Below are 22297 nucleotides of genomic sequence, written 5' to 3'. Positions count from 1 at the left end.
ATGCAGCTGGCATTTTTAAGGTGCAGTTTTGCAATCTACTTAAGCCAGCCTAAAACTGTACTGCCCTGTTGTGTCTGCACGAGGGATCATGTAGCAACGAGACTGCCAACTGCTCTGACACAAAGGGGCTGGCAGGAGCACACAGCTGGGACAGAGAAAGTGCAGTACTGTGGCTTTTGGCAGTTGCTCCATCCTGTGTCTCTCTGCTGACAGTGACACCAGGCACTTTTGAGCCAGTAAGCACTCCAGTCTTGCAGTGTTGGAGAACTCCACTAAAAAGAAGAGTCTTTGTGATATGGGAAAAAAAAGTCACTTCATTTTCTACTTTGCTTGCGCGGTGTGATAAACTTGATCGTGTTAATTTTTAGTTTTAATAAAACCAGGGTATTCTTGCTTACTTGTATTTTCTGCTGTTGCTTTTAATTAGTTACCATTCCTAAATTAAAAAAAAATCTTAAAATAAATGAAAATAAGAGGGAATTAAAGATTAAAAATTCAAATTAAGACAAAAAACAGGAAGAACAGAATCACCATATGCTGCTTTGCTCTTTTCTGTGTACACTACAATACAGTTTCCCTGTATTCACTTGACCCCCAAAAGATAAGAACTTAGATATCAATTGTTTATATACTTTATGTTTCACACCCTTTATTTGTCAAATGTTCATCAGCAACATCAGAGCCCTCCCTCCAAAACTAGTTGACTAGCTAATGGTGTGGGGGTTTTTTGTGTTCCTGTCAGGTGGGGTTACACAAAGAGGAAGTGGACTTGGATATTGCAAAAGTCAATGTCAGGCAGAGTGGGGGACCCAATTTGAAGGAATGATCCCTTCTCTGAGAATGCAGTATATGCTTAGTGACAATACCTCTTTATTGTAAAATGTGCAAGTTACTCTTGGATGGCAGAGAGTCTAATTCCCTCTAATATAATTCATTTATGTGTGTAAGTTTGTTGGTGTGATTATATTATTGAAAAGTAACATGATTTCACAGGATGCCTCTAGTTTGGAACAAAAAGGTGTTGTATGCTAAAACAGACAAGAGACTAGGTTCTCTGAGAGCTGAGAGATTTTGGTTAGCATCCTTTAAAGGAGAAAAGACCATTGCACCCATGTCTTCTCTGTGCAAGGTGGGTGCTTCTGACCAACAGATTGTTGCATTAAAGAGGATTCTCATGACCACTGCATTGTCCTCCAATGTTTTTTTTGGTCTGTCTGTTGTAAAAGATGGAGATGTGCATGAGGTATATTTCAAGAATTCACAATGAATTAGATCTATGAGTGGATTTAGATTAGGAAAAGTGTGTCTTTCAGGCCACAGTCAGGTTTAGTAATGAAATAAGCACTGAGCCCTACCAATACAAAGAGGTTTCTGAGTGGTCAAGAACTCTCCCCCAAACTTGTGGTGCCTCTGAAGTACAACCTGTACTTTAAGCTTTGAGGTTTATGTACTTTTGCTACTTGAGGTGTTAAGCAGAAGTTTCAAAAGTCTACGGTTACTAGACACCTAGTTACCTTAGTCCAGATCCTACCTAAATACCCAGCTCTTTTCCGTATATGAATCAATGTCTCATATTTGACAGCAGCATCTCATTCATTTATGAACTTTTGAATTGTTATCCTCTTTGACACCAGCAAATATTTTGTTGCAGTCCAGCTGATTATCCTACTCTTCACTTCCATCTGTTAGCACTTGGCCTGTACTCAAGCAGGATAACACTGCTAGCATTTTCAAGATCATTCAGATGGCTGATTTTCGTATCAACACAGAATGCTATCCCTGAAGCATATCACCAACAATGACCCATGATTTCTTATACTAAGAACTTGAAGTGACAGCAAGGTCACTTTCCCATGAGTCAAAACTCATTTTCTTGGTAGATATTTTACAGCACCTTTTTCCTGCTTGATAGTCCATCAGCCTTGCTTTTCAGCTATTCATATCTATGAAGAATATTTGAAAATGTAACAATACAATGCAATTTGTTACCAGATGGTCAGTGTTTCTACAAATAAAAATGTAAATGGTAACTTTTAATAGCTGCTTTCACAATTAACAATTCTTCTGAAAGTGACCTTGATTTTACCAACTGCTCTTTAAACAGCATTATGCAATGAGGTAAGGCAGAATGCCAATGCAATTCAGGCTCATTTTATGCAAAAGAGTTGGTTACAACTCAGGGTCACTATTTCTAATTACCTTAAACCAACTCCTTTGAAGTTTCCTTAATTGTTTCTCCTGGATACCAGTTGAATCCATGAGGTTTTGTTTTTCAATTGTAGTATAGTAACTGTAGGTCTCTGCTGACGATTGAAAATTAATAATAAAAAAATAATTGAATACTAGTTCTACCACTATTGCTATTTGGGGTGTTTTTTTCTGAAGCAAAATGACTTGAAAATGGCAGAAAGTAACTAGCCTTAACTAGTTGAAATCATAGATGGTTAAAGATGCTCTTGCTTTGTGATTGGCTTAGCAGAAAATCAGCCTTAAGTATTCTGCCAGTGCATCTTTGATAATGTGAAAGAGCTTCCACAGAAAAAGAGAAATGCCTTCACTGCCTTATAAATAAGACTTTGTCAAAGTGGTATCATTTGTGAATATATGGGGCCAGTCAATAATTCATTTTCATGCTTCTCCACAAATATCACATTGCAATTGAACACTGTATATGTACTGATCTCACCACAGGTCCAAGAGAGTGTGAAGGGCTCTTGGGAGAGCTTTACTCTTGCCTTTAACACAAGTTTTCTGCACGTTCTGCTCATCCCGAATTGCCTGACAATTTATGGGAGAAGTCATTCTCTGAGACTTCAGTATGTTCCAGAATTTTTGCCTTGGGCAAAAAGTAATGGAGACAATGCAGGGTACAATGGGAACAGAGGGAAAAAGATTTAGGAGGTTTTCATTTGTAGTGTATTCCACTCAGTTTTGACCAACTTAAAGAGGAATGTAGCCTCTCTTGTTGCTTCACATTCCCCTTTGATCTCCTCCTGCAGTAACTTCCCCAGTAACACGAAAAGGCAGAATTTTAACAGATCCAAGGTTAGGAAATTATGTGCTTATCTTTGGTCATTATGCAAATTTCTTTTGATGGGAAGATACGATCCAGGTGATAATCAGTATTTTTCCCTCTTTAACCAAGTCCATAGGGCACATCTGAAAGATTAGGATGGTTCCAGATGTAGTTCATCATTTATGGAAATGTGCATAATTTAATAATTTAATCCTTCTAAAGTGCTCTCTATAGCACAAAGAAACAGAATCAGTATCCATAATGTATGGTCTTCATATATTCATTTCAAGGTAGTTATACATTGACTAGCTTAAGAGATACTTAAATATGCGACTGTATTTTCTAAGATATTGGGGGGGGGGGGGGGGGAAGAAAAGTTGAGAAGAATATAGACTATGCCTGGGGAGAAGTGGTGACTTACACTATCGGAATGATTAAAACCCACGTCCTTTGAGGTACAGTTTATAAACGCAGTAAATGGTAACACATATCCAAAATCTCACACTCGTTCTTTTCGTAGAGTTCACTTACTACCAACGAATAGCTTGGTATCACATCGGGCAGGTTACAAAATCAGGCTCTGGAAGTCATCACCGGCAACCCAAACTGCGACTCAAACCCGAGAATGGCGTTATACCTCCTGAATTCCGTGGGCAGACCGCAGGCACTAGGCTGGCTAGCCAGCATTTTCTACTGGCCCTTCACCGCATCACTGGCGGTGAACGAGTTGAGGGACAGAGGTTTTTACACCTCACTACGGCTTTATATTTTACTTCAGAAGCCTTCAGCTAAAGCTGAATGAGAACCATGTCAATGCACCGCATAAAATAAAGTGCCTGCGCAGGGAGGCAGTTATAAAAAGCGGGACTGCTCCAACAAGCCGACGCTGCGCATCCCCGTGGTTTCTGCGATACGGGCACTGTTATGTATTTATTCCGCGCTTACAAAGTTGCTGCCCAGAGGAGAGAGGGCTCCTGCCGCCCTGCCCGGTCCGGCCCAGCCCGGCCCTGTCCTGCCCGCCGGTCCCCGGGTCGCCGCCGTGCCGTGCCCCGCCATCGCCCCGCCCGGGAGCCGCGGGAGCCGGTGCGCGGCAGCTGCCGACCGGCCGGCCTCGGCGGCGGCCCCCCCGCGGCAGCTCTTCACCTGCCTGCTGCTCCCGCCGCCGGGACCCGCTCTACCCCCGCCCCCCGCCTTCCTCGCCGGTCCTCACCGCGGTCTCGGGGCGGCCGCCGCCGGAGCCGCCCGGGCGGCGCGGCCCCGCCTCCCCCCGCCGCTCTCGGGCGCGCTGCCCCCCCCCGCTCCGGCCCCGGCCCTGCCCCCGGGCGCACCGCCGCGCTCCGCTCCGCCGGCAGCCGAGCCGCAGGGGCGGCGGTGGCATCCGCTGCCGGGAGCAGGGCTGGGCTCGGCGCTGGCAGCGGCGGCCGGATCACGCAGTCGCAGGGAAGAGGAGCAGCCGAGAGCGCCGGAGGGGCCGGGAGCCCGCCCGCCGCCGGAGCACGGCGCGGAGGACCGGCACATCCCTGTTCCGCCGGGGCCGGCTCTGCCAACCGCCCCCGCCGCCTCCCCTCCCTCCCTCCCTCCCTCCTCCCTCCCTCCTTCCCTCCCCGCCCCTCCGGAGCGACATCCCTGCGAGTTTGCTTCGCCGCCCGCGCCCGTCGCTGCGCGCCCGCCGCCGCATCTTCCCCGCCATCAACTCTGGGGAGCCGCCGGCGGAGGGCACCGACCCGAAGTTGCGGCCAGCCCGGGTGGAAAGTAACGGCAACGCGGAAGGGGCCGGAGCCGAGCACAGCCCGGCCCGGCCCGGCCGAGCGGGGCCGGGGCAGCTCGCCGCCACCCGCACCCCCCGGCCGGGGGCTGGCGCCGCGCCCGGGGCCGCGCTGGCCGGGGCAGAGCGACGCGGCCCCGCGGCAGCTGCCGCCCGCCCCGCCCCTCCCTCCGTCCCTCCGTCCCTCCCTCCGTCCCCTCCCGCCGCCGGACCCGCTGCGGTAAGAGGGGGTGACGCTGGGGGACGCCGGGCGCGAGGGGACGGAGCCCCCCGGTGGGGGCCGCGTGCGGGGCGCGCCCGCGCCCGCCGCCGAAACTTGCTTAAGTTGTGCGGCCCCGGGGCGGCGCGAGGCGGCGGCGGGCGGCGGCGGGCGGCGCGCGCCCTCTGCTGGCCGCGGGGCGGACGGGGCGCGCGCTGCCGGGCCCGGGGCCGGGGCGGGCGCTGCCCGCGGGGGGCGGGTCTGGCTCCCCGGTGGTGGCTCCGTCCCGCCTCGCACCCCCGCGCTGGGTGTGTCGGGACGTGCGTGGCGAGCAGAGGCGGAGTGGAGCTGGGTGTCGCTTCGGCGGCGGGTTGCGAGGGTGTTTTCGTGGGCAGGTCCCGGTGGTGCAACGGGAAAACTCGCCCTGGAGACCTCGTAGCCACGCAGGGAAAGGTGGAATAAAGCGGCTGAACGGGGCCGTACGGATTTCTGTTTTGCTAAAGATAATTTATTGTGGAACTTTGAAAATGGTCCTTTTTAAAAGAAAAAAATCTGTAACAGAAAAGGGGCATTAACTTCTCTTTACTAGAAAGTGAGCAGCACTTTACCTTCGGTACTTTAAATGTGTTCTGACACCTATAGAGCTTCAGAGAACTTCTGTTTCTGTTTCCACAGAAAGAACCAACATGCAAAGTGGAAGGAAACCCGAAACTGCCCTTCTAACAAAAAAGTGTTGGCTTTCTGCCTCTTTCACATGTTTTCTTTTTGCTTCATAATGGAAGGAGCAGGATTGTCTGAATCACTGAGGCAAAACTTGGGCAGAAGATAAGATGAAAGAAGACTTGGAAATATGTCGATACTCTGTGACTATTAATTCAGAAGCACCTTTCACAAACAGAGGGGAATAGAGGTTAAAAGCACTGCAGTTTCATCAAAAGGAACTAATGGAGGATCTACGCTGATCTTTTTAAAATTATTTTTCTTTTCCTTCCCGCTCTCCCATGAGTCCCAAAAGAGAAAGATGGAAAGAATGTGTATGGAAACTGAGATAAGGGGAAGGCTGAAGACAATATCTTCGGTTTTGGAGTCTGTTTTCCAAGTGCTGTAAATTCCTTATTTCATCAAATATAACATGTTGTTTTGAATATATAATTTTGTGATCAGTGGAGTTTTTGTCAGCTCTGGAAGTGGAATTTGACCTGATTGAAAGCTTAGAAAAGTAAATGTATGACTCTGATTCCTTTTTTCAAGTCGAGTTTTTCAAGTTATCAGGAGATAGTGTTTCAGTCTCTTACTGTGCGTTGTCAACCTGTGTTTTATATACATACCTTAGAGATTCTACTTTTTCCCTAATTTGGGTATTTATGCTGTAGTGTGTTTCAGAAAAGTGTGAACAGACAAGGCACCTGAGTTTTAAGTTTTTGAGAGCCTTGTTATTTAAATATTGTAGCTCAGCTTACAAGTAATCTGGGTATCTTTTGGAATGCACAGTACATGCTAAGTCCTTTCTCCTAAAAATATGCCTTAAGATGTTTGGTTTTTTACTAACTGGATCAGAGTTTGATACCTGAACATTGTGTTTTGTTAGGAAATGCATGCCTGGGGAAGAGGAGCTGCCTAATGGATCATGGCTCTGATGTTCACGGGGCATACTTTATTTCTAGCATTATTGATGTTTGCTGTCTTCACTTTTGAAGAATCTGTAAGCAATTACTCTGATTGGGTGACTTTCATAGAAAATGTAAATCAGTATGAAAAACAGCAACTTGAAGGTCTTAGTGCTGAGCAGAAGCTGAAAAAAATAGTTCTTCATCCGAGCTTGTATTTTGACGCTGAAGATGTCCAGGCACTGAGGCAGAAGGCTCATACAAGCCATTCTCATCTATTTAGAGCCATCAGGAGTGCAGTGACGGTTATGCTATCCAACCCATTATACTACCTACCTCCACCCAAGCATGTTGATTTTGCCTCAAAGTGGAATGAGATTTATGGTAACAATCTGCCACCTCTAGCATTTTATTGTTTGCTGTGCCCCGAAGATAAAGCTGCGTTTGATTTCACCCTAGAATATATGGATAGAATGGCTGGCTACAAAAACTGGTTGGTTGAAAATGCACCTGGAGATGAAGTGCCACTTGGTCACTCCCTAACAGGATTTGCCACTGCTTTTGACTTCTTGTACAATTCACTGGAAAATGAGAGAAGGCAAAAATACCTGGAGAAGATATGGTCTGTAAGCGAGGAAATGTATGAGTACTCAAAGGTTCGTTCCTGGGGAAAGCAGCTTCTCCATAATCACCAAGCAACCAATATGCTTGCTTTACTTATTGGGGCTTTAGTTGCAGGGGTGGACAAAGGATCTCAGGCAAATATTTGGAAACACACTGTTGTTGATGTGATGGAGAAAACAATGTTTCTGCTCAATCATATTGTAGACGGGTCTCTGGATGAAGGAGTAGCTTATGGGAGTTACACAGCCAAGTCAGTAACCCAGTATGTTTTCCTGGCCCAGCGCCACTTTGGTATTAACAACTTGGAGAATAACTGGCTCAAAATGCACTTCTGGTTTTACTATGCCACCCTATTACCAGGCTTTCAGAGGACTGTGGGTGTAGCGGATTCTAATTACAACTGGTTTTACGGTCCTGAGAGCCAACTGGTTTTCTTGGATAAGTTTATCATGAAGAATGGAGCTGGCAACTGGCTGGCACAGCAGATTAGAAAACACAGACCCAAGGACGGGCCAATGGTGCCATCCACTGCACAGAGGTGGAGCACACTACACACTGAATTTATATGGTATGCTGCTGAAATCACTCCTCAGCCACCTCCTGACTATGGTACTGCTAAAATGCACGTGTTTCCTAACTGGGGAGTTGTTACTTATGGGGCTGGATTGCCAAACAGTCAGACAAACACCTTTGTGTCCTTTAAGTCTGGAAAGCTCGGTGGACGTGCTGTCTATGATATTGTTCACTTTCAACCATATGCCTGGATTGATGGGTGGAGAAGTTTCAATCCGGGACATGAGCATCCTGATCAGAACTCTTTCACTTTTGCTCCCAATGGACAGGTGTTTGTATCTGAGGCTCTTTATGGACCTAAACTCAGCCACCTGAACAATGTCTTGGTCTTTGCTCCATCTCCTACGAGCCAGTGCAACCAGCCTTGGGAGGGACAGCTTGGTGAGTGTGCCCAGTGGCTGAAGTGGATTGGTGATGAGATTGGAGACTCAACTGGAGAAATTATAACAGCCTCCCAGGCTGGAGACATGATGTTTGTGAGCGGTGAGGCGGTATCTGCTTACACATCAGCAATGAAATTAAAAAGTGTGTATCGTGTTTTGCTGCTCTTAAATTCTCAGACATTGTTAGTAGTAGACCATATCGAGAAGGAGGAAGACTCTCCTGTTAATTCTGTCAGTGCCTTTTTTCATAATCTTGACATTGATTTTAAATACATACCTTATAAATTTAAGAACAAATACAATGGAGCTATGATGGATGTGTGGGATGCCCACTACAAGATGTTTTGGTTTGATCATCATGGGAGTAGTCCTGTTGCTAGGATACAGGAGGCAGAACAAGCTGCTGAATTCAAAAAGCGATGGACTCAGTTTGTAAATGTTACCTTTCCAATGAAAAACATGCTTACAAGGATTGTTTACCTTTTCTATGGCCCGTATGTCAATGTGTCTAACTGTAGACTCATAGATAATGCAAAATCTGGATTTCAGATTTCACTCAGTGTCAACAACACTGAAAATACCATCTCTGTTGTGACTGAATATCAGAATTTAAAGACAAGGTTCGATTACTTGGGCTTTGGAGGTTTTGCCAAAGTAGTTCATGAAAACAAAGTGACCAAGTTTGGTCTAGGTACTGAACCTGTGAAAAAACAGATAAAAAATAATAGAGTGGTTTTCCCGTTTGGCTTCAAAGTGAACATAATTGCAGGGTTAATTCTGGGTGTTAGTTTGGTCATACTGGCTTTTCAGTGGCGGTTTTACATATCCTTTGGTAAAATGTTACGGTGGATCCTGATACTGGTTGTCACACTGTGGCTTATTGAATTGGTGGATGTGTGGAGCATGTGTACTCAGCCCATTTGTGCAAAATGGAGCGGTGACATGACAAAGCTAGAACATGATAAAGGCAATAAAGCCAAAGAATTAGAAGGAAACCCTGTTGTTTTGCCAGATGTTATCATTACTTCACTTCCCACTTCTGGTGCAGAAATTTTAAAACAGCTGTTTTTCAATAGCAGTGACTTCTTATACATCAGGATACCTACACCCTATCTTGAAATTCCTGAGACTGAATTTGAAATTGATTCCTTTGCAGATCCATGTGAATGGAAGGTTTCTGATGCCCAGAATGGTCATTTTCGTCTTATCCAAGGGTGGCTCCAGTCTCTAGTTCGAGGCACAAAGTTACATTTACAAAACATTCATTTATATGAAGCCAGCAGAAGTAAAATTGCTCAGCATTCTGCCATAAGCAAAGACAAAAAGAAAAGATCCAAGAAGAGAGAATCTCTGTCAGAGCAAAGAAACAGGGCAAGAGGGAGTCCAGATAAAGATGCTGAACATATTAGGGAACTGAGAAGACATCTCACCTATTATCCTAATGCACGACCCGTGCTTAGTTTAAGTAGTGGGAGCTGGACATTAAAGCTTCCCTTCTTTCAGGAAATCCTAGGACCATCAATGAGAGCATTACATGTAGTGAGGGACCCACGGGCGTGGATCTATTCAATGTTGTACAAAAACAAGCCAAGCCTTTACTCCTTGAAAAATGTTCCACAACACTTGGCTGCAATGTTTAAGGGAGAGAATGGTAAAGGAAAATGTAGTTTAAACGAAGGCTATGCCTTTGAATATGAATCATTAAGAAAGGAACTTTCAAATCCTAATTCAAATGCTGTTTCTGTGTTGTCCTATTTATGGCTAGCAAACACAGCAGCAGCACTGAGAATAAATGGGGACTTGCTGCCTACAAATTATCAGCTGGTCAAGTTTGAAGATATTGTGAGCTTTCCTCAGAAGACGGCTGAAACAATTTTTGCTTTTCTTGGTATTCCTCTTCCTCCTGCTAGCTTAAACCAAATACTATTTGCCACCTCCACCAGTCTTTTCTATCTTCCTTATGAAGGGGAAATTTCACCAAGTAGCATTCATGCCTGGAAACAAAACATGCCCAGTGAAGAGATTAGACAGATTGAAGATATCTGTTGTTCTGTAATGGACCACTTAGGATACCCAAAGTTTATAGAATAAGTGCTGCCGGTCAGCAGAAATTTGCACTAATGATCTCTGACTCCCAATTTGTGGATAAATATTAGAGAAGTTTGTTTATTCTTGTAAAATGTGTACAGTCTGCTACTTTCAGAGAGATTATTTTAAGAAAAAGATAGTTGTTCCTGCAACTGTGGGGTTTTGTTTTGTTTTATTTTGTTTTGTTTTTAAAAAGAACCCTTGCAACTACTTTTGCTGCCTTTCAAAAAAAGCTGTGTGAACCTTTGTAGAACTACCAGCTGGGGACCCTATAGCTCAGGGGATTAGTAATAGAATATGGAGCTTTTCACCTCCAGCTCACCAGTTTGACTTCAGCCCAAGTGGTTAGTACCTGAAAGTACTTACCATCTGTTGATTGTACGACAGCTTATATGAAATGAAACTGGTTAAACTGGCCCAGTTCCCAATGGTGATAATTAGCCCCCTTGGACAGGTTTACTGATGCATTGTGTCTGTGTCTCACTTGTCACTATAGTGGCACAAAATAAACATAAGATGAGATTTAAGGCTGTTTAGCATCCCTTCAGTGGGGGGAAACAGTCGGAATATTTGAGTGAATCTAGTTCCTTATTTACAGTCTCCACAGACAGGTCCGGAACAGGAATGGACATGGATATTGAATATCATTATAGGATATGGTTCCTTCAGCTGAGAGATGTGACATTTAAATTGGGTTTTGTGCTTTGACGAAAGAGAAGACTTCATTCTCTGTGCCTGACAAAGTGGTACCCTTTGTGAGTCTGAAGTAAACTATCTGGAGAGAAAGGAATGGGACAAAATCTAAGAAACCAACAAGATCTCCCAAATCAGCAGTTAAATTTGGAGAAGATTTTGTGTAATTTTGACCTGCTTCAACCTAGCTTAATTTTGAAGGTTGTTAACATCTTGGCTCCTTGCACTGCTTTATCCTGTACCTCTTGTCTAAGAGGTTCCGCAAGGATTTTCTCATTTTGGTTGAGACTCTTCCATCCTTCTTTGTTGTAACACATTTCTCTGCTGATTCTTGTGCATAATTTCACTGAGACCAGTGCAAATATTTGATGTAATTGTCAATGGCTTATTGTTGATGTCTGCATAAAATGGCAATCTGAGATTTAGAGGATCTTAAATAAATCTTCAGGTCTGTGTTTCTGAGGGATATTTCGCTTTTCTGTATAATGAATTTCTGAAGGACAACCATTGAAGGAATGAATTTCTGAAGGACAACCTCGGGTCTTCTTTCAGAGAGGGGAGAAATCTGAAAATCACCTGTCCCTCAGCCACCTCACATTTGAGTCATGTTTCCCTGCAGTAAAATATTTCCAGAATTGTCTGATTTTTATCATCATTGGTGTTTCTTTAACATGACGCTGTTTGGTTTGGAAACAAGTTTGATAGGATAGATGTGTCATTGTCACAGCTTATTTTCTTCTTGAGTCACACCCTTTGCGCATGCCCATTAAGAAAATATTTCCCATTTCCCAATTTAACTTGCTCAGCATTCTTTGGAAATGCATGCATATTGTAAACGTCTGCAGATGTGTAAATCAGATCACAAAGAGACATCTGTTTCCTTTACCATCTGTTTTTTATTACAAATGGAATTGTCTTGAAATACGCTTCAGTTGGTTTGTTGGAGCTGGGATCAGAGTTTTGGCTTATTATATCGAAATATGCGTGTAATTACTGTTTATTTGGGTGGTAAGCATTAGACAATGTCAAAAGTGCCGTGAGTTTCTTTGTACACAATACAGGTACCCTTGCTGATTTTTAATATAAAGGAGCTCTTGCCCTTCCTTCCAATCTTACTGTTATGTCCCTGTCTTACTCTGCTGTCTTGTCCTTCCCATATATACATTTCACATCTTTTGGAGCATGTTGTGATATCTCATTATGACTGAGATAAAAGTAGCTCTTTCTCAGCCAGTCATTAATATGTCAAAATAGGCCTCTAACACAATAAAAGCTATTGATATTTTGCAGTCTCACTAACCATAACTTAGCTGTCATTTACTAGCAGTAGTTGGTTTTTTTCCCCTTCAGTCCTAGGTTTCAGCCTGTTTAGGTGGAATGCCATGTTAAAGGCAATATTAAAGGAATTAATATACACTGGCATGTTAGTGAAACTTTGGTTTCCGAGTATCATTCTCTCAAATTGGCTTCTCTCTAAAGCCATTTTTGATTGTATGTTAAAAAAAAGAAGTATTGATGTCTGTACAGTCTGTACTTGACAGAATAAGTCTCAAAATTTGCCTTCTGTTTCCAGGATTTACACTCTAGAATTAGAACAAATAAAAAGGCTTTTCTCTGTCAGATGTTTTAGGGCAGCTGAAGGTAAGAATTAAGACTGACTGTGTATTTGTGGAAGTAGAAAGAGATTTTTCAATCCCTTCCTGAAAGTGGAATTGTGGAATGCCATAATAGCCTATAAACCAATTTTTCGTTTGTTTTTAAGGAGTTAAGGTAGACAGAATTGTCTGTCAGGAGCATCATCTGTGCTGCTTTTGGAATACGGGTTATCCCATGCACTTATGTTCATAATAGCGTTATTGCTGTCATTAATTATATGCAAGATTTAGGAGCTATTTCTTTTATGTAATGTACTTTCCTGGTTCAAAGAATACATAATCTATTATTGAGATTTCTTTGCATTGTTTGTTCCTTATGCGGATGTAAAAAGGTAGAAGAGAACTCTGTTCTTTATGTTTAGAACTTGTGAGGCCAAAAGCATGATAAGCATTATGCTAAAAATATGTAAAATGGAAAGCAGTGTCTCTGAAAACAACAGAGTAGGAATGCCTAAGGTACGGCAAGTCTCCAGTTTTCAGTCAAATAATTGTTTCGATGAGTTTTAGATTGTAAATTATAACTTGACCAAAGTTAGTATCAGACAGGAGGTATCCCAGCTATGGAGCTGAATGACTGTGTTGAGATTGTGACCTTCTACCTGTATGAATAGCAACACAAGACACAGCAGAAAGCTGAATAAACATGCATATGGTTGCCGAGAATCCCACTAAACGATGCAGATCTGGGACTTTGTAGAATAAATTTCAGTGGCACCATCCGTAAAATGATAGTTGTGGTATGGAGAAGCAGGAATACTGTGGAGGCCTGGTGATAAAAAAAAATAAAAAATAAACTTGCTTTTATCTATTAATGGATAAATTCCAATCTTATGTCTGTGCTGATCTTGTCAAATCGGTCATTAAATAGATCTTTTTTTTCTCATGCAAGTGTTCCCATTGAGACTAGTGTGGCTCCATTTAAGACTGTCAGTAAAATTTGAGAATTGTTAGACCTTTTAGAAAAGCATGTCTGTTTAGGTACATTGTAATGAAAAGTGTTCTGTCACTTTCAGTTACACTTTCATAAAGATGCTCATGAAAATTAGTCTCAGTACTTTTATCTTAACTTTGCTTTCTTTTTCTCTCTCTGTGTTAAATGTTGATGATTATTTGTGCTATATTGTAGTTTGAACTGTCCAATTATGAGACAGCTAAGATTTTGATGTATTTTAAAACAGCAGGCTTTATTTAAATGCTTATATCTCTGAATCATATTTGGAAGCCTAAGAAGGGAAGAAAACATTTCAGTTATTTACTTTGTAACTAAGTGACATTGGCCCTGGACAGATGCACATGGGTCTTGGCATTCAGAGTTCAATCAAATCGGGTGAATCTGTAGTCTCTGAGCATACCTATATGCCTCTGTTGCTCCCAGTAGGCTTTTACCAAAAGCGACATCTGTGGAGATGAGCCTCAGTATCATGGTCCAATTGGTTCCTTTCACCCTCTTAGCACACAGTTGACATGCAGTCCTTGTCGGATTTATCTTTGAACGGTTCATTTGCCAGATCCAGAGTTGAATTTCTGTACAAAGATCCTCAGCTACATGTAAAATTAATGACACAACTCATTTGACAGTGTAATACTATTCTGATAGTGTTATGATGCATATCAAACAAAAAAATCCACTTCAGGTTTTATAAAGTTATTGGTAACTGATTTGTAAAGCTGCCATCATGGATCAGACTTTTTTTTTAACCATGAAAATGGTTTCACTTGATGTTGAAACTTAATGATGTGACTGATAGGGGAGTCCTGGCTCCACCTGACATCCATTTCCATTATTAGTCTTAGAGACACTATTTATTTGATGATTATGAACATACATAATCTGGAATATAGTACTGCATTTGCTGAAAACATTTGCACAGTTCAAGATTAAGGATAAAAATATATTATTTCAATATTTCTGTAAATTACAAAAAATTAGCCCCTTTGTGACTGGTCCATATGTTGGGTTCCGTATGTTGGAATATTTTATAGTTAGAAATTGATATTTATTTAGGTGATTTAGAAATAATTTATCAGAATGATTTCTTTTTAATTACACATAAAATTATTTTCTTCAAGAGGATAAATACTGGAGTTTTCCCTCCTTTCTCTGGACTCCCTTTTAGCTTTGGTTTGGACTAAAACCGTTGTTTAAATCTCATCATGAATGGGCTGTTTTCTACATGAGGAGTCTGTCTGGAGACTCTTATAGTCTCAAATTCCATTTCATTGCATTTCAGTGTGGAGTACCATGGACTACAAGTCATGGATCAAATCCCTAAATTGTGAGCTGTTCAGAATTGTGCCCTAACTGCAATGATACCTTGCTGACCTCAATGACTGTTAAATACTATTATCTACTATTATCTACGATTATCAAACTATTATCAAACTTAGCCTCATCCAAACCAGCAGAAATTACCGGAAGTAAATACCTCAAATGATCATGAAAGATTATAGTATTTGTTATTTAATGAAAAAAGGAAATACAATTTAATAATGTAAAAAATGTAAATTGCTCTGTAACCCTAATCAAAGGTACCTGCAGGGTATCTGATAAATTTATAAACTCATAAAAGGAGGTATAGAAACAAACATATTGAAAATAATGTACAAAGCACAGTTTCAAATGTCAGGACTTTGATTTTCTTAAGTGAGGAGTAAATTGCTGATACATGATCTACACTATTCTCATAAAGGCTCTGAGTGGGTAATCTTGTGCTCTCAGAAAATACTTAATAATGGGAAAGTGCTGTTTCACATTACGGAAATGATACTGGTTTAAATTAAACTATACATCTTGTGAGTTGACAATATGCTGAGAGTTATATGTGATGTAGGAGAGAAAAGATACTCTGATTTCATTCACACCCATCTAACAATAATTTCTGAAAGGTTCTGCATTTATGCTGGTATAAATTCAATATTTAGTTTACCGTCTTTACTGAGAAAGGTGTTGTGATATTTAAGAACACGACCTGAATTAGTCTATCTCACATTAGGTAATTTAACTTTTGCACCTAAATAAGGAGCACTGTCACTCTAGAGTGTCACCTCCAGAGGTAAATCAGACATTGCTTACCTCTTTGTAAATCCTCAGAAGCCAAGGGTGACTAAACTTTTACTTTAGATCCCACTGAAAGGCCATAAAGGAAGTGGGGTGAATTTGGCTTTAAATGTGTATGGTCTTACATCTAAGTAGATTTCTGTGTCTGAGCAGTTCTAGTGCATACACTGCCCCCAAAAAAATTCTATGGAACGTCCTGCATAAAATAAAGCTATTGTTAGTAAAATAATACTTTTGTGTTATCTTTTTTTTTTTTTTTTCCCCCTTATTTCACCACTTAGGATATCACAAAACTTTGTGATCAGGTCAAGTGTATGCATTTAAATTTTTAAAATATTGCTATTTTTGTTTGTTTTGAACATGGGAGCCACTGTTATCTTTCAGAAAGTATTGATGGCGAGACCTGTTTTTGTCTGCCCTTGGATGCACAGTAAGTATGTTTGGTGTTAAGTAAAAGACCACAAAATAGCTATATTCCTAGAACAAAAAGGGTGATTTCCCACTTGGTTCTTGGGAACTGGGAAACTGGTGCAATCCATAATTTTGAAGTCTATAAATATTGTAGCTATATGCAAACTGTATATTTAGAATGGTGCCTCTTCTAATTCCTGAACTATACACAGGAATTTTTTTGGAAACTGATGTTTGGCCCTGAGACCATTCTAACAATTTAACAGTGTAGGTAAGCTAATTCTAGTAGCCATGAATGTTCTCTTGTGTGTTTAATTTAAAAAAAAAAGACACATAATCAAGTTAAGTGGAATAACTGCAGCCCCCTGGATCTGTCTTACTGAATGTGGGCTGGTGCAGGCAGTATCTATCATCCAGCGGCATGGGTAGTTCAGCATCCTTATTACTGCAGAGGTCAATAACCCACTTCAGATGTATCTGAGCTGCAACTAGTTTCCTGCAGCAGAGTTTTGCAGGTTTAGCTAACTGATTTTTTTGTTCGTTTTGTTTAGCAGAAGGTGCTTGGGATATACTTTAAATATAGCAGCAAGATTAAGACCTGATTCTATCCCTCCTGTGAACTTCAGCATGTTGTAAAGCAAAGGTTTGCATGTTTTTAAGTCTTGATGATGTTATATTTGGCTGTGAAATAGGTTTAATGTTGTTTTTTTCTGGAAGGTGTTAGCCCTCTGCCTTCTCTGTTAGTGGCTGCTGAATTATTTTGCAGTTGTTGGGTGGTATGTGCTTATCCTTTGTAGCTCATCCTAGGTCTTGTCACTGTACTCTCACAAGTAATTTTTTTTTTTTCTTTAACCTTCTGAGTCGTGAACCCAACTTTGGTTTTTGGGAGAGTTACATAGGAAATGCCTATTATGATAGGAGCAACAAGGTGTGGTGTAAACAAAATGTTGCTGCTATTGCAAATTTTTTGACAGTATTTGTCTCCAGCTATTTTCTGAAAGGTTGTTCAAAGGGAATAAATCCAATGAGCAAAGCTCAGAGGAAACTAATACTGCGAACATGATAAAAGGCAGACTGTCAGAGATAATAAATGCACACTTGTTTTTGTGAAGACCATTAATATTTTCAGTCTTAATTTATTTTCTGAGAGAGGAGTTGCTTACATTTTCTTTGGGGGTTTTTTAGACCCTTTTGTGTTTCCATCCTACAGCTTGCCTAGAAATAGATTTTATCCTATGTTTTCTGAATCTTAGTTTGAAATGTTGATTTTATTATATTTTCTTGAACCTTCTGTTGTGTTTCAGGATGTTCCAGTCTATTCTTTTCATAAATTACATCCTACAGTTGCTGCTTGATTTCAGGAAACATAATCTAGGACCTGGCGAGGACTGTGATAGGTACACAGAAATGAACTGAGAAACAAGAGAAACAAAATGTTATGCTGCTGAAGAGAATAGACTTGAAAGCATGTGTTGGAATATTTAGGTCTTAATGAGCTGCTGTATCATGCAGTATGAATGCCTGAATAATAGACTTTATTATTCACTTTAACTGATCAGCTGAACATTGTCTGCTTCAAATTACCTTAAGAGTACTGGCAGAAAGATGTTAAAAGGAACTTTTTTTGGATGTATTTTGATTTTTTTTTTCTTCAAAGCAGAGCTATTCTTTTATACTCTCAAGCTGTGTTAATTTGTAACTAGATAGCTGTTGCCCAGTGTGGCTCTATAACAGCATTGTTGGCACCAAAGGATGCTTTTCAATGAGAGGGTGCAGCTTTACCTGCTGGGTATAGATTCAGTATTGATGGTTTCTCAACTACCAGCATCCCTTGGTGATGCATTCGAAAGAAAAGTTGACTTCTGTAATAAAGAATTGTTTCATGTTAAAGAATGTACTGCACTGTTGCTGAACAAAATAGAGGTGATGTGAAAACATGCATATTATAGACAAGAAAACTATCAGTCATGATTAAGCCAGTCTCATAATCAGATCTTTAGAAGTATGGGTGTAGCTCTCATCCATTCCTCAGCCTAATTACTAACCTTCATGACCCTCTTAAATTGCAGGCTAGGCTAAAATGAATTCCCTTCCATTTGCTGAAAGAAAAGAGCAAGTCTACATGAAGATACCCTGGCATTGTTGATATACTAGGATTTTTTTAAGCTGCTGTCACTTGAATGTATGTCTGTACCTCTAAATTGCTCCAGGGTGCATTTGCCAGTTTTACATAATGAATGATCCTGTTGACTTCAGTGTATAGGAATTTACCTATTTGTATTCCATCTTTCTCTGATAATAGCCACGCCTTAGTAACTTTAGCACATGAAGTGAATAGAATGATTAGTAAAGAGCCAAGCTAGACAATAAACAAAGAGCTCTGATATTCATTGTTCACAGATAGTTGGAAGTGTTTGCCAGCAATCTGCTTCATCTGCATTTACTTCAGTTGGCTGTGCATAGCAACAGACTCATAGCATCCTTTGCAGAATTTCCCTTGAGAAGTTTATAACTTAAAGGTACAGTTTTAAACAGCTGATATATATAACATTACTCAGTGCCTCTTAAAATTATCTAGGTGCAATTTTCTTTTTGATTCAAAGGTAAAAGGAAAACAAAAGGAAAAAAAAAGTTATTCAATTCTCCTTAAATATAAATAAATAAATAATTTATGAAATTAAGATGTTCAGATGCTATTACAGTTTCGAAAAAAACCCTGTATGGTCAGCTTAGCAGAACTGTCATTAAGTGTGTTATTAAATTATTACTATTGATGCTCTATAATGTATCCTGCAAAACAGGTACAAATATGACCAATTTGCTTTTGTTGGACTTCTGAAACAGAAACAGATAGATGCACAGATAGCTTTTAACTGAAAGCAGATGTAATAGCCCAATGAAAAGTTAGTCTTACCCATATTTAGATACCTTTAGATACCTTTAGATACCTTTAGATACTCTTGTACTTACTGACTTTTATTTCATGTTATCAGTGAAGATTTAGTAACTCAATTTTGGTTTTATTTTTTGTTACAGGTGTAGTAGTAACTTACAAGTATAAGAGCACTTGGTGAAATGCATAACTATACAGATCTCGTAGTCTAAATGGTAAATACCTATTAACATCTATATTTTAGAGATTAAAAGTCAGGTAACTTACATAAGGTTTATAGATAATCCTATGGGTGTAATAGAAATTGATTTTAAATAGCTCAGTTCTCACTCTGCTTCTGCTTCTATGAGTCATGTGCAACTTATCCTTAAACATAGTCATTTGCAGTACAGAATCATAGAATCTTTTAGGTTGGAAAAGACCCTTAGATCATCAAGTCTAACTGTAAACCTAACACTGCCAAGTCCACCACTAAACCATGTCCCTAAGTGCCATGCGTACACATCCTATAAATACCTCCAGGGTTGCTGATTCAACCACTTCCCTGGGCAGCCTGTTCCAGTCCTTGACAACAATTTCAGTGAAGAAATTTTTACTAATACCCGATCTAAACCTCCCCTTGTGCAACGTGAGGCCATTTCCTCTCATCCTATCACTTGTGGGTAAAGGGACCGACTCCCACCTTGCTACAACCTCCTTTCAGGTAGTTGTAGAGAACGATAAGGTCACCCCTGAGCCTCCTTTTCTCCAGACTAAAGAACCCCAGTTGCCTCAGCCCCTTCTCATAAGACTTGTGTTCTAGACCCTTCACCAGCCTCGTTGCTGTTCTTTGGGCACGCTTCAGCACCTTGGTGTCTTTCTTGTAGTGAGGGTCTTCTTGGCCTTTTGCCTACGATCAAGTGTAGTGTAGTACATATGTTGTGCATGCATATCATCAAATTCATAAAGTCCTGCTACTCTGGAAGAGAGTCAAAATGCTGGAAAGCAAGCAAAGTCTGTGGTGTGGAACTGAGTCTTACACAGAAAATGTATGCAGTGAAGTGCAGAAAGATTTCAAGGCGATGAAGGCTCTCATCAAATACAGTGAATTTGCTCTGAATTTAGAACTTAAAACAGAGTCTGATATATGAAGCTTACTGGGAAATGTTTAGATTGTGGCTTATGTTTTCCTTGCAAATGAAGCACTTTTTTTGATAGTGTGGCTTTTTAGCTTGAAAGTGTTCTGAGACCATGCTTTGTTCCTCTTTTTTTTTTTTTTTTTTTTTATGCTATGTAGTTTTCCTGTAAGACTTTTATTTATCTATATTAGAAAGGTATATTTGTTTATCAAGAGAGAATTTGCTAAACTGTTTCATTACTTTTTCCTTCTGTTGCTTTAAAATTAGAAATCATACTTTCAGGCATTTTTTGAAGGAATCTATCAGAATTTCTTAGTCACAAATTAGAGAAAGTAGTCAGAATATAACTGTGGTTTCAAACTACAACACTTCAAAATGTCTTATATCACCAAAAGGAGCATAAGAATTTAACCTTATTTTCTTTACAGTAACTTTATTGATATAATTGTATAATTTATGTTGAAAGTACACACATTTTTATTTAAAACAAAAAAACATTACCTTCAACAAAACAAATATATATAAGGTACAATTATTATTATGAATAGCTCCTAACTGGATTTCTGTGGTAGACCAAACCTTCTACAATATTCTCTTGCACCCTTTGTAATTTCAACTATGACAGCAGTGGCCAACAACTAATAAGTTTCTTGCTCTAAGGCAAAATCTGTTCATAGCACTTAAAACACTGCCAAACACACCAAGAAAAATAATTTAAAATATTTTATCATATTTTATTCTTTCACTCATAAATAAGATCTGATAAATCTTATTTTTTCTAAAATCTTATTTATGAGTGAAGGTTGAATATTCTGCTTTCATTTTGATAGAAAAATGCACTCACTTAAGTAAGTTCGCCTGTAAATTAGCTTACATGTACCCCTCCAAACTTTGCAGACAGGTTTCTAATAGGGCTACTCATTTCTTCTCTCAGTAGAGTTTAAATTTGGTTAATTGGCCAGAGGGTATTGAATTTAAATAAACAAGAGTTAAACTATTTTAGATGTCTTTAGCATATGGTCTGTACTGGTTACATCTCTTTTGACTTTGAGTTACAAGTGTACTTCTCCAAAAAGAACTCCTCGGTGATACCTCAAGTCTATCTCATTGTAATCCTGTTAAACTGAAACATTTACTGCGTGATGGACTTTCTAGAGATCCTGCAGAAAGTGCTAATGTATTTTACATTAGCACCTCATATTAAACATTACTTCTGGACTCAAGACTATTTATGCTTTGCATTCGGTACCAACAGAGAATATATGTTAGTTCAGCAACAATGGAACATTCAATTCTTACTGCAAAGTGATTGTAAAAGTGGCCTAAGATCTTTACCCAGGAGATTAGGATATCAAAAATAGATGCTTTTCATATCAAAATGAAGAACTCTGACTCTCAGACCATGAATATCAAGGCACAACATGACTTCTCATCCCACTCCTATGTGGTCATCTTGTTAGGATGAAGTGAGAGGTTGTTCAACACAAAGGTTGTCTCATGAAGAAGAAATAGTGGTTTTAATCAACACATAGTAATATATAACAGGCTTTCCTAATAACTACTTTTCTTGCCTGAATGTATATAGAATCACATTTTACTGGGGTACATATCTCTAACTGAGGTCAGTATCTGCTGGCACTAGGAAAACGTGATGATATGCTAGCTCATGTTATGCATTGACAGAAGAGGTAGTCAACACAGGGTAGGCTATAGCCTAGAGTTTTTTATTGCTTGCATTTTAGTATTGCCAAAAAATACACTGTAAATAGATTATTTTTATTGTGCTCACAGGGCATACTGCAAGCTGTGGAAAGAGTGATCTCTTTCTTCGTTGGAAGACTTCGCAGAGCTTTTTCATGCTATGTCTTTCCCTGCTGCCAGCACAGCAGAGCAAAAGGGACATAGCTGGAGGGGAAGATATATGCCAGAATGTCCATGCAATGTGATGACCCTCAGGAGTGTCACCTTTGCTGTGCAGCCACAAATATAAACCAGAGCAAGCCTATTGCTTCTTCCTAGGGCATGGATAAAATCTTGGAAATGTCTTACTTGTGAGCACCCTACAGACTCAGAAATGAGAAGGCATTTAAAAAATAACCCTTAAAATTACTTTTAATCTCATGACATATGAGGCAATCACACAACTTCCATGACCTTGACTGGTGCTCTTAAAAGACTGAAAATTCCCAGGTGTGGGATACTCATGTAACAGAA

The 22297-nt window shown here is 40.4% G+C and overlaps 1 protein-coding gene across 1 annotated transcript; it reads left to right on the top strand.

Moving 5' to 3' along the window:
- The first annotated feature begins 4985 nt into the window (after positions 1-4985).
- On the top strand, positions 4986-12364 carry DSEL (dermatan sulfate epimerase like). The gene is made up of 2 exons (XM_074822746.1): positions 4986-5001; positions 5656-12364. Exon 2 carries the CDS (start codon positions 6608-6610, stop codon positions 10256-10258), a length of 3651 nt encoding a protein of 1216 aa, XP_074678847.1. The 5' UTR covers positions 4986-5001; positions 5656-6607; the 3' UTR covers positions 10259-12364.
- Positions 12365-22297: the final 9933 nt, after the last annotated feature.

Source organism: Strix aluco, chromosome 1, assembly GCF_031877795.1.
Source record: "Strix aluco isolate bStrAlu1 chromosome 1, bStrAlu1.hap1, whole genome shotgun sequence".
In the NCBI taxonomy this organism is placed as follows: domain Eukaryota; kingdom Metazoa; phylum Chordata; class Aves; order Strigiformes; family Strigidae; genus Strix; species Strix aluco.
Note: the sequence above shows the minus strand (reverse complement) of the source record. Positions and strands in the feature narration are given on the sequence as shown.

What these genes read in the sequence shown, in the direction of transcription:
- DSEL (XM_074822746.1), top strand. Translation starts at nt 6,608, where the DNA reads ATGGCTCTGATGTTCACGGGGCATACTTTATTTCTAGCATTATTGATG.